Source organism: Lepidochelys olivacea, assembly GCF_965140295.1.
Source record: "Lepidochelys olivacea isolate rLepOli2 genome assembly, chromosome: 4".
In the NCBI taxonomy this organism is placed as follows: Eukaryota; Metazoa; Chordata; order Testudines; family Cheloniidae; genus Lepidochelys; species Lepidochelys olivacea.
Window position 1 is genome coordinate 60,875,608 of NC_140414.1, and position 12,840 is coordinate 60,888,447.

Below are 12,840 nucleotides of genomic sequence, written 5' to 3' on the forward strand. Positions count from 1 at the left end.
TTTTTTTTTTTATTACTATAGACCAGGGGTCGGCAACCTTTTTAGAAGTGGTGTGCCGAGTCTTCATTTATTCACTTTAATTTAAGGTTTCGCGTGCCAATAATACATTTTAACGTTTTTTAGGTCTCTCTCTATAAGTCTATATTATATTACTACACTATTGTCATATGTAAACAAGGTTTTCAAAATGTTTAAGAAACTTCATTTAAAATTAAATTAAAATGCTGATCTTACGCCACTGGCCCGCTCAGCCCGTTGGCGACCTGGGGTTCGGTTCACCTAGGCCGGCAGCGGGCTGAGCGGGGCCTGCGGCCAGGACCCCGGCTGGCAAGGGGCAGGCAGCCAGAACCCCAGACCAGCAGTGGGCTGAGCAGGGCTGATGGCCAGGACTCCAGACTGGTAGCGGGCTGAGCTGCTCAGCCTGCTGCCGGTCTGGGGTTCCGTCCGCCAGCTCCTGCCAGCCAGGGTCCAGGCTGCCAGTCCCACTCAGCCCGCTGCCGGTTTGGGGTCCCAGCCGTGTCCACATAGAGTAGGTACCTACCTTCTCCCTGGTTCTAGCCATTCTCTTACCCTCTCTGCACTGAGATGAGAGTGGGAGTGTGCTGAGAACAGGGCTGGGGGTGAAGGAGCAGGCTGGGGGTTGGGGTGCATGGTCTGGCCAGGAGCTAGAATGAGGGAGGGGGCTCAGGGTTGGGGCAGGAGGTTTGAGTGTGGAGCAGTTACCAGGGCAACTCCCATTTGGTGCGAGGGGTGCAGGTGGGAATGTGGGAGGGAGGGGTGCAGGAGCTCCTGTTTGGTGCGAGGGATGGGAATGGAGATGTGGGGGGTGCAGGAGTCAGGGCATGGGGTGTCGGGGTGCTGGGGGTGTGTGTGGGGAGGTGCAGGAGTCAGGGCTGGGGGTATGTGGGGAGGATACAGGGGTGAGGGCTGGGGGTGTGGGGGTACTCTCAGCCCCCTGCCCTGAGCAGCTCACGGCAGGGGGCTGGAGGGGATATGCCTGGATTCCACTCTTCCCCCAAGGTCCCCGGAGCAGGCTCCGCTTTTACCTCTCCTGCTTGTAGCAAGGGCCATCAGCTGATTGGCCGCAGGGAGGGAGAGAAGGAGGGGCAGGAACCAAGCACACTGGGGGAAGAGGCGGGAGGAAGGGGGAAGCTTGCCTGCCCTGCAAGGAGAGAGCGGTGGGCGCGGAGGCAGAGAAGAACGGGTCGGGCAGGATTTTTAGTGGCACACTGCAGTCTGCCCGGGTCCAGCAGACACCAGCGTGCCATTAAAAATTGGCTCGCGTGCCGTGTTTGGCACGCGTGCCATAGGTTGCCGACCCCTGCTATAGACATTTTAAAATATCACTTGGAGGGTAAATTTAGATGGTTTACAGGTTAGATTTTAAAATGTTATAGAAATGAAAATTAAAAATATACATTCATTGATATTTTCCCCTCTCTTTGGGATAGCTTTATGTTTGATGAACCTTCTAGCTACCTAGATGTTAAGCAGCGTCTGAAGGCTGCCATTACTATTCGATCTCTAATAAATCCAGACAGGTAAGTACAGATTTTACATTTTGTTAGATTTTAGTGACACTAGATTGTAGTTCATAGACTGATTGGGTGATTCTTCAATCTCCTTGCTACTGCAGATTGTTTCTTATAGTATATTTTCTAATGTGTTTTGTGTAGTCTACTTTTGAAGACAGTTCAACAGATAACATTGTCAGGATTATTTTTCCTTTTAGTCATCCTAAATTTTCCTTTTCTTAATTTCTCCCCAACACTATTTATAATTCTACATCCCTCTCTCTCTCATCCCCCCCCCCCCTCCGGATTTACATCCTTCAAATATTTGTGGCTTTATTTTCCCCGTGACCAAACTGTCTTTTTTCCACTACTTTATGTTTAAAAAAAAAAAAAAATGTCAGCTCAAATGGAGAGTAAACTTCCAGAGTTGTTGCTCCCAATATCCATTTATTGAGCATTTAGCAAAACATTTGTACTGAGAAGTTTGAATTTTATCCATATTAGCTTAAAACTAAGAATCCATACCAAAAGCAGCATTGTATTGTTAATTTAAACGAAATATTGATAATTTCTTGGTATGTGAGACTAGTGGCAAAATCTCAAGTGTACTTATTTCATTTTATATCAAACTATTTTTTCCATTGACAGAAACAAAAACAAACATACACAGATCTCATTCTTTTTTATGTAGAAGTTTAACAAATAATTTTGGTTTTATTTTTCAGATATATCATTGTTGTAGAGCATGATCTTAGTGTGTTAGATTATCTCTCTGACTTTATCTGCTGCCTGTATGGTGTGCCAAGTGCTTATGGTGTCGTCACTATGCCTTTCAGTGTAAGAGAAGGTAACTCTTGACCCCTGGCTCTCTCCAACCCCCATTCCTCTTGCCCTCACAAATGAGAAAGCATGCACAGTGTGATAGGCATGGTCGTTTTAAGCAAATATATCTTTTAAAATGCAGAGTTTGAAAGCCTCTTTTTTTCTAAATGTACTGTGCTATGGATGTCAACATTAACTATTTATTTATTCCATCCATAAAAGTGATCAGCAGCTAAAGGGGTGGGAGTGATGCCTATGGGGCGGGTAGAGGTTGGAATTGGGAGCTGCAGCACGACAGGGAAGAAGACTTGAGGTATGTTTACACTGCAATTAAACACCCATGGCTGGCCTGTGTCAGTTGACTTGGGCTCACAGGGTTCAGACTATGTGTAGGGCACTGACCAAAATGGACCGTGAATTTCATGGTCATAGGATTTTAAAAATTGTAAATTTAATTATTTCAGCTATTTACATCTGAAATTTCACAGTGTTATAATTGTAGGGGTCCTGACCCAAAAAGTTGTGGGGGGCAACAAGGTTATTGTAGGGGGTGTTGCGGTGCTGCTGCCCGCCCTTCTAGGCTGCTGCTGGCGGCAGCCCTGCCTTCAGAGCTGGGCAGCTGGAGAGCGACAGCTGCAGGCCGGGAACCCAGCTCTGAAGGCAGGGCTGCCACCAGCAGCAGTGCAGAAGGATGGCATGGTCTGGTATTGTCACCCTTGCTTCTGTGCTGCTGCCGGTGGGGCACTGCCTTCAGAGCTGGGTGCCCAAACAGTAGCCGCTGCTCTCTGAAGTCAACGCAATACCATGGCACCTTCCCCACCCCCACTCCCCAAATAACCTTATGACACTCCACCCCCGCAACTCCCTTTTGGGTCAGCACCCCCAATTTGAGAAACACTGGTCTCCCCCATGAAATCTATATAGTATAGTGTAAAAATCACACAAGACCAGATTTCACAGGAGGAGACCAGATTTCGTGGCCGTGAATTTGGTAGGTCCTAGCTATGGGGCTCTAAAATTGCAGTGTAGATGTTGGGGCCCAAGCATCTACACCACAGTTTTATAGTCCATAATCCTGAGTCAGCTGATGTGGGCCAGCCACAGATGTTTCATTGCAGTGTAGACATACCCTCAAAGGCCCCTTTGAGCGGGAGAAACAAGGAGGTGGTCCTAAGGTGAGCATATCTTCCTTTGAGGTATGCTGAATGTAGTAATAAGGTAATTATTAACTGAAAGTTGAATTATGACAAAGGTCATACTCTAACTTTGCTTTCTGTGCACATCTTTCATTGACATCAGTGGGGGAGTTCTAGTATGTAGCAGGGGTTGTATATAGTCCTAAACTTGTACTCCAACCCACAAGCCATAATTAAAAATGCAGTTTGGCTTTCTCTCCATAGAATGAGTTTGATACCATGAATTGTTTGTAAGCTAGGGATTTAAACAAAGAAGGTGGGGGGGAACAATAGACAGGACACAGATTGAGAGATGAGTTCAGTTGAGTTTCCATGCTCTGGAAACATTCAGTCTTGCATCTAGAGTCAAAGAAAAGTGACATGTTTTATGACTATAACAGATGTAACTCCATTGACTACTACAGTCAGAAAGCTATGGAACAGTTGTCTGACCATACTGACTTAGTCATTGTTGACCTGGGCTGAATTCAAGGCAATGAAGAATTGGAAACAACTAAAGGAAGATCTTTAGAGATTCAAGGCACTAAAGATGAAAGTAACTTTGTCCACTGAATTATTACTCAGAATAGGGGAAGAAGGGCCATCTTGGGGAGTACTGTCCGGAGGATCAAGGAACAAACTTGCTTAGGAGCACAGCATCATTCCTGCAGTGCTTAGGAGGAGCGGTATAATAGGGGAAGGCATAAACTCTGTGGAGCACCATTCTTGTCATTTCACCACTACTATTGGGGGGAAAGAGGGAAGGGATGGCAGTGAAACTGACAAGAATTATGTCAGTTTCAGTCAGCAGCTGCTGTGGGTATGGAAAGCATATTTTGTTTTGGAAATGCCATGTGATGGGGTTTCCAGACCTCATGTGAAACTTCAAAAAACAGCTGGTTTTCTTCTGAGGCAGAACACAACCAGTTTTCGAAATGCTGAAATTCCTTGAAATTCTGAGTTTTGTCTAGTTCTTGAGTCTTACTGCTGTGCAAATAAAATGCATTGTTTATACATTTGATATTTTATAGTTATTTTAATAGAGGTTGCAGAAAGATTCATTTAACCTTGCTGTATAATTTCCAATCTCTTGCTAATAAGAGTCCTTGTTGAATAAGTCTAACATGCCACATAGGACACAGGACTTTAGTCAATATCAGTCCTGGTCCATCTGATACTTACAATCAAACACTAAGTGTCCATGCAGTTTTAGGGGTTTTTTACACATGATTTTACTAATGTAGCTTACTTTTCTCTTATAGGCATAAACATTTTCTTGGATGGTTACGTTCCAACAGAAAATTTAAGATTTCGAGATGCATCTCTGGTTTTTAAAGTGGCTGAGACAGCTAATGAAGAAGAAGTTAAGAAGATGTGTATGTATAAATATCCAGGAATGAAAAAAAAGATGGGAGAATTCGAACTAGCCATAGTAGCTGGAGAATTCACTGACTCTGAAATCATGGTAATGCTAGGGGAAAATGGTGAGTGTTCTCCTATGTAGAAATTAGTGTCTCTAATGTGGTATGCTAAACACTATTAAAAACAGTTGTGTGGTATTGAGGTCTGGATCACAGAAAATAAAAGAACAGTATCTTATTAAAAACTGTACCTTTGAACAGCTCTGACGTGCATGCAACCTAAGAGCAGATCTTCCTTACTAAATATGATGTTTCTAGTTATAAACATATCCTATTTAAACACATTAATGGGAGTACTTCTGTCAGTCTGTAATAGTACCTCACTCTTATCTAGCACTTTTCATAAGTAGGTCTCCAAGTGCTTTACAAAGGAGGTAAGCCTCATTATACCTGTTTTTACAGATAAGGAAACTGAGACACCAAGCAGTGAATTGACTAGCCCAAGGTTGCCGAGCAGAGAATACAACGCAGGTCTCCTGAGTCCTAGTCCAGTGCTATCCACTGTCAGTGGTTTTCAAACTGTGGGTCACAGAATGGAAAGCACTGGGTCACGGCAGCTCTGATCAGCACCACTGACCGGCCCGTTAAAAGTCCTGTCAGGAGTGCTGCCGGGCTAAGGCAGGCTAGTTCCTACCTATTCCAACACCCTAGAAGTGGCCAGCAGCAGGTCCGGCTCCTAAGCGGGGGATCACAGGGCTTGGCTCGCTGTGCCGGCCCCGAGCACCGGCTCCGCACTCCCATGGGCTGATTCCCAGCCAATTGGAGCTGGGAGGGAAAGGAGGGTGCCTGCAGGCAAAAGCCTTGTGGAGCCACTTGCACACCTCTGTCTAGGAGCTGGGCTGGAGTGCTTCCAGGGCGCATCATGGCCCACAGTGCCAGGACAGGTGGGAAGCCTGCCTCTGCACCCCAGCTGCGCCACTGACTGGGAGCTGCAAGAGGTAAACCTGCACCCCAGCCCTGAGCCCTGCCTCAAACCCGGAGCCACCTCCTGCATCCCTTACCCCACCCCAGGCCTGCACCCCCTCCCCAGAGCCCTGAGCCCCCCCAAATCTGGTGCCCTCTCCTGCACTCCAGAGCCTGCATCTCTAGCCCAGAGTCCCCTCCCACACCCTGAACCCCTCATTCCTGGCCCCACCCCACAGTCCTCACCCCCACACCCCAGACCTCTGCCCAGCCCTGATCCCCAGCCCTCTCACATCCTGAACCCCTCATTCCCGGCCCCACACTGCAGTCCGCACCCCAAACCTCTGCCCCAGCCCAAAGGCCCCTCCCACACCCCACTCATCCCCAGTTCCATTGGGTCACGAGTAGCCACAATTTTCTTCAACTAGGTCACCAGAAAAAAAGTTTGAAAACCACTGTACTAGGTCACTCCCTGTAATACAGGCAGTAAGTGTATACACTGCTTCTTAACTCCAACACAAGCAAATACACTGTCTCTAATACAGACCTGTTAGCCAGTCATACAAGGAAAGCTGAAGTTTTAAAAATTCAGTTTTTTATTGAGTTATTACCACCACATAGCTGTGTACAGGAAAACCAGCAGTTTTTGGGCTAAGCATTATCGCTCTGAGTTCCTTCTAAAATGTTTTACTAGATTATTTCCATGTGGTGGACCATATGTAATACAGTGATTATCCTGTGGACCAACTCCCCTGTTTATGATCCTGTGCTATACCTATATCCGTAGGAACTACATCAACGACTTATATGGGAAAGTAACATTAAGAAAGAATTGTATTTTTAGATGTTTTTGTGATGCAGTTTAACAACTAGAAATAATGACACCCCCCCTTCCCCCTCCCAGCATTATGTGACTGGCCAGCTCTTTACAGATCTGCTGCAGGTATTCACTGAACAGAGTACAGACTGCTTAGAGAATTCCCATTTTTGTGAGTGTATATGTATATATATATATATAGTGTGTATGTGCGTGCGCGCACACACACAAAGTTGCTCTTATTTAAACATGATGCTATTGAAGGTATTAAAGAAAGCTCCAGAGATTAGTTAAATTGCTACAATGACAGTCTAAAGTAACTTCGAAAGCTCATGCTCAAATAAATTGGTTAGTCTCTAAGGTGCCACAAGTACTCCTTTTCTTTTTATATATAACATGAAACTTTTGTTTGTTAGGAACTGGCAAAACTACATTTATCAGAATGCTTGCAGGAAGACTTGCACCTGATGAAGGAGGTATTGTTTAATGTATCAATTTGAAGCATATTTTGACAATTTTATTTTGGTGGCCATTGTTTTGACTACATAATTATATTTATAGGTGAGGTACCAGTTCTAAATGTCAGTTACAAGCCACAGAAGATCAGTCCTAAGTCCACAGTAAGTTTAGGTTTTGTGTCACTACACTTTTATGTTGTATACATCCAACGTATTTCCAACATAAAACACGTTCTAGAGATGCAGAGAGAATCCTGTCTGCTTTGAATATAAACACTATTTAAATATTTTAATCTATCTTTTTACCTTTCCATGGTGCAGTGAAGCAAACTAAGTAGTCACTTTGTCTTTGAATAGGGAAGTGTCCGTCAGCTGCTCCATGAGAAGATCCGAGATGCCTATACACATCCACAGTTTGTGACTGATGTAATGAAGCCTCTTCAGATAGAAAACATCATTGATCAAGAGGTATTAACCCACTGAGACATTTTAACATCTTATTTTTTACGATTCTCTAATGCCCCCAACTAAATATTGTTAAATCTTGTTATTCCTAACAGGTGCAGACATTGTCTGGTGGTGAGTTGCAGCGTGTTGCACTAGCTCTCTGTCTTGGTAAGCCTGCTGATGTCTACCTAATTGATGAACCTTCAGCATATTTGGACTCTGAACAGCGTCTAATGGCTGCTAGAGTTGTCAAACGGTAATGTGTGCACATAGAAGGACAGGGAAAGCTTTCATTAACTTGTATTTAAAGGTTTATTTCTAAATATCTCACAAATTTGTTCTATTTCAGTTTCATTCTCCATGCTAAAAAAACAGCCTTTGTGGTAGAGCATGACTTTATCATGGCGACCTATCTAGCAGATCGTGTCATTGTCTTTGATGGTATTCCATCCAAGAACACACTTGCGAACAGGTAACAGGCTCATGTTAACTTGGTTATCTCAGGGAAGATCAAAGGACAATGTATAAACTAAATTAATGGTAAAAATATTAACAATTTGTATAGTACCCCCCCAAGCAACTAGGTTCACTGCACAGCAATCAAAATAAATTGCTATCTAGAAAACTGCAGTATACAAAAATCTGAACACATAAATAGCATCCGTGTGTGGTTTGTTTTGGTTTTTTTTTTTTTAAAACTGTAAGAAGGTTCTATAGAGAGGCTAACATACCTCCTGGAAGAATTATTTTCAGATTTTTTTTACAGGTAGGAAGGAATGAGCTGAGGGATCTTTTTCTAGGCAGGTGAGCAATAAGGTGTGTGAAATACAAGCCAAATGATATACTGTATACCTAGGCAAGCTTCTAAAATGTAATACTGTAATTGGAAAGCTCTTAAAATGTGGCATGCTGCTAAAGTTGTTACTTAGTTCCTGTAAATAACTTCTGGTGCATTTTGATATCAACAATATGCTTTGAATTAGGACTGTCGATTAATGGCAGTTAACTCGCACAATTAACTCAAATTAATCACAGTTTTAAATGCACTTTTAAACAATAGAATACCAACTGAAATTTATTAAATATTTTGGATGTTTTTCTACATTTTCAAAAATAGATTAATTAAAAACACAGAATATAAAGTATATAGTGCTCACTTTATATTTGCAATTATAAATATTTGCACTGTAAAAATAGGATTTTTTTTCAGTTCACCTCATACAAGTACTGTAGTGCAATCTCTTTAATCATAGAACATCAGGGTTGAAAGGGACCTCAGGAGGTCATCTAGTCCAACCCCCTGCTCAAAGCAGGACCAATCCCCAATTAAATCATCCTAGCCAGGGCTTTGTGAAAGTGCAAGTTACAAATATAGATTTGTTTGCTTTGTTACATACCTGCACTCAAAACCAAAACAAAGTGAAACTTCAGCGCCTTTGAGTCCACTCAATCTTTCTTCCTGTTCAGCCAATCGCTACGACAAACAGGTTTGCTTACATTTGCAGGAGATAGTGATAACTGCTTCTTATTTACAATGTCACCTGAAAGTGAGAACAGGCGTTCGCATGGCACTTTTGTAGTTGGCATCGTAAAGTATTCACGTGCCAGATATGCTAAACATTCATATGCCCCTTCATGCTTTGGCCACTATTTCCGAGGACATGCTTCCTTGATGCTTGTGGGGGTTTTTTTTGTGTTTTTAAAAAGCTGATTAAATTTGTGACTGAACTCCTTCGGGGAGAATTGTACGTCTCCTGCTCTGTTTTACCTGCGTTCTGCCATATATTTCATGTTATAGCAGTCTTGGATGATGACGACCCAGCACACGATGTTAGTTTTTACAAACACTTTCACTGCAGCTTTGACAAAATGCAAAGAAGGTACCAATTTGAGATTTCTAAAAATAGCTACAGCACTCAACCCAAGCTTTAAGAATCTGAAGTGCCTTCCAGAATCTGAGAGGGATGGATTATGGAGCATGCTTTCAGAAGTCTTAAAAGAGCAACACTCTAATGCGGAAACTACAGAACCCGAACCACCAAAAAAGAAAATCAACCTTCTGCCAGTGGCATCGGACTCAAATGATGAAAATGAACATGTCAGTCTGATTTGCTTTGCATAGTTATTGAGCAGAACCTGTCATCAGCATGGACACATGTCTTCTGGAATGGTGGCTGAAGCAAGAAGGGACATGTGAATCTTTAGTGCATCTGGCACAAAAATATCTTGTGACGGCGGCTGTAACCGTACCATGTGAACACCTGTTCTCGCTTTCAGGTGACTCTAAACAAGAAGCGGGCAACATTATCTCCTGCAAATGTAAACAAACTTGTTTGTCTGAGCGATTAGTTGAACAAGAAGTAAGACTGAGTGTACGCCTACATTTTTTACATTATTTTTGAATGCAGTTTTTTTGTACATAATTCTACATGGTAAGATCAACTTTCATGATAAAAAGATTGCACTATAGCAGTGGTCAACCAACCCGTAGATCATGATCGACTGGTTGATCCTGGAGACTCTCCCAGTCAATCGCAATCTCCAGCCTCTGAAAGTCTGACGATGTAGCAGGGCTGCCACTAAGGCAGGCAGCCTGTCTGCCTGCCTTGGCCCCATGTCGCTCCAAGAAGCAGCCAGTGTGCCCTTGCGGCCCCGGGGGAGGGGGCTCTGTAGGCACCAGCCCCACAGTTCCCATTGGCCGCAGTTCCCTATTCCCAGCCAATGGGAGTTGCAGGGGTGGTGCCTGCAAAGAGGGGCAGTGTGTGGAGCCACATGCCGCTGCTGCCGCCACGGAGTGCTGGCCGCTTCCTCAGGGAGCGGCGTGGAGCTGGGGTAGGCAGGGAGCCTGTCTTAGCCCCACTGTGCTGCCGACAGGGAGCTACCTGAGGTAAGTGCTGCCTGGTGAGAGCCTGCACCCCAGCCCTGAGCCCCCCCTTCTGGAGCTAGCATCCCATACCTCCTTCTGCACCCCAACAGTCTGCCCCAACCCGGAGCCCCCTCCCACACCCAAACTCCCTCCCAGAGCTTGCACCCCTCACCCCCTCCTTCACCCTCTGTCCTAGGCTCAGCCCGGAGCCCCATCTCACACTCCAAACCCCTCGGACCCAGGCCTAGAGCCAGCATCCCCTCCCGAATCCCAACCCCCTGCCCCAGCCTTGTGAAAGTGAGTGGGGGAACGGCCTCAGGGGCAGAGTAGATCCTGGGTTGCACTTGAATTCAAAAAGTGATCTTGTGCATAAAAAGGTTGGAGACCACTACAGTACTTGTATGAGGTGAATTGAAAAATGCTGTTTCTTTTGGTTTTTTTTTACAGTGCAAATATTTGTAATAAAAAATATAAAGTGGGCACTGTACACTTTGTATTCTGTGGTTTTTAATCTCAATCAATATATTTGAAAATGTAGGAAACATCCAAAAATAGTTTAAATGGTATTCTGTTTAACAGTATGATTAATTGCGATTAATTTTTTTAATCGCTTGACAGCTCAACTTTGAAGACAGTGAATTTATTCAGAGAAGGTATTTGGAGCAGCCATACTGAAAATCTACCTTTTTAAACCAGCCCAATTACATATAGTATTTAAAATGTATAATATTGAGCCAAAATGATCAGTGGTGCCACTAGACTATGAAGATCCTAATGGAGCACTCAAGGATGATAGTATGCCGGGACATTCAGCACATAATTAAAAGTGACTGGACTTTGTTTTCAGTTTTTTCTGGTTATATTTAAACATAGCTTTTGCTCTGTGGGCAGTAAATATACTCTCACACTTTACCCTGGTGGGGTGTCTCTTGAAATTGTTTTTAGTTACCACTCACTCCTCTTTTATATCAAGTTATATTCCTGTGTTCAAGGGTTTATAACAGAGCTGGAATCCCACTGAAAATTCCATCTAGTGTTTGGACCGTCTTACTTACAAAACAAGATAATTTGTCCATCTCTATGCCCCACAGTTAATGTAAAAAAGTATCAATCTTGACTGCGTTAGCAAGAATAATAGGAGGTGTGGACCGTTGACAATAATTGAAGTCTTTATCCTTGCATTAATTTCCTTAAAGACTAAGATGACAAACTACAGTTTTCAAATTTAAGAACCTTAATGGTGGGTTTGTAAAACCAGAGTTAGAATTCCAAGTGGCCTGACTTTCAGAGATGCTGAACACTGTAGTTCTTATTAAATTTCTAATAAGAATTGCAGGTGCTTGGAGCCTCTGTAAACCAGGCAGTTTATTTAGCTGCCTAACCTCTAAAAAAAATTGGTTGAAGAGTTAACTTGAACCCTGAGTAGACATAATCATGAGAGGTGTATTAACTCATATTTGTGCACCACTTAATTCCACCTTTTTTTTTTTTTTTTTGTGAATAGTCCTCAGACTCTCTTGGCTGGTATGAATAAGTTTTTGTCTCAGCTTGAAATTACTTTCAGAAGAGACCCCAACAATTTCAGACCAAGAATAAATAAACTCAATTCAATCAAGGTAAGAAACTGCCTTAAAGCAGGTTAAACACAGTTCTATCTAATGAAAGTAAGAGCCTGAAATATAAGTAATGAAGTGAAAAATACCTTCTTTGTACTTTGCTGCATAGCGGGCAAAATAGAATTGAGAGGCAAAGCCAAGGTTGCTGGTCTTAATTATTTTTACTCCCTAATTGTAGTACTTGAATTTATATTTTATTTCAGCACATCAAATTTTGTTTATTGGTGAGTTTTATAAATGGGGAAAGTGTGCTGACTTTTTTTTTTGTTTTTAAAGGATGTGGAACAAAAGAAGAGTGGAAACTACTTTTTCTTGGATGACTAGGAATCTCCATAATCACTTTATAAAAATGCAAATTGAAATCTGAACACTTTGTTATATAAAAACACTTAATCAGGTTTTAGAACACCCCTCATTCTGGAGCTTAAAATGTTATTGCCATGTGTAACAGAAGCCAGTAGAAGTCTAAATTTTAGTCTGAGCAACAGAAACTGCCACTCTTTCTGTATTTTGGTGATAGTCATATTTTCCATGCAACTTTCCAAACCAGATACCTCTGATTGTTATATGAATAAACCTCCAGATGTTTCAAAATTTAGGGTAGGTTTTCAATCTAAATGTGACTTATTCAAGTACTAAATGCTGCCCAGTGTTTTTTTCAATTTTAAAAATCTTTGAAAGCTGTTTTCTGTACAAGATGAAGGTTTCAAAGAATGTCCAGATATAGACACTGCTCTGATTTTAAAAAGCAAGTTTGACACACTGGCTGAGGGTTTCATAAATAAATATCCATCTAAAATA

The 12,840-nt window shown here is 42.8% G+C and overlaps 1 protein-coding gene across 2 annotated transcripts in view; it reads left to right on the top strand.

Moving 5' to 3' along the window:
- Window positions 1-12,840, top strand: part of ABCE1 (ATP binding cassette subfamily E member 1) — a 30,447-nt gene extending 17,607 nt beyond the window's left edge. For both annotated transcript variants that reach the window (XM_084625658.1, XM_084625659.1), the window contains 10 exons: window positions 1,452-1,541; window positions 2,240-2,361; window positions 4,774-4,995; window positions 7,069-7,128; window positions 7,214-7,272; window positions 7,468-7,578; window positions 7,671-7,813; window positions 7,907-8,029; window positions 11,928-12,039; window positions 12,316-12,840. In XM_084625658.1, coding sequence (XP_084481784.1) covers window positions 1,452-1,541; window positions 2,240-2,361; window positions 4,774-4,995; window positions 7,069-7,128; window positions 7,214-7,272; window positions 7,468-7,578; window positions 7,671-7,813; window positions 7,907-8,029; window positions 11,928-12,039; window positions 12,316-12,363 — 1,090 coding nt within the window. In that variant the 3' untranslated portion in view covers window positions 12,364-12,840. The remainder of the gene's footprint in view (window positions 1-1,451; window positions 1,542-2,239; window positions 2,362-4,773; window positions 4,996-7,068; window positions 7,129-7,213; window positions 7,273-7,467; window positions 7,579-7,670; window positions 7,814-7,906; window positions 8,030-11,927; window positions 12,040-12,315) is intronic.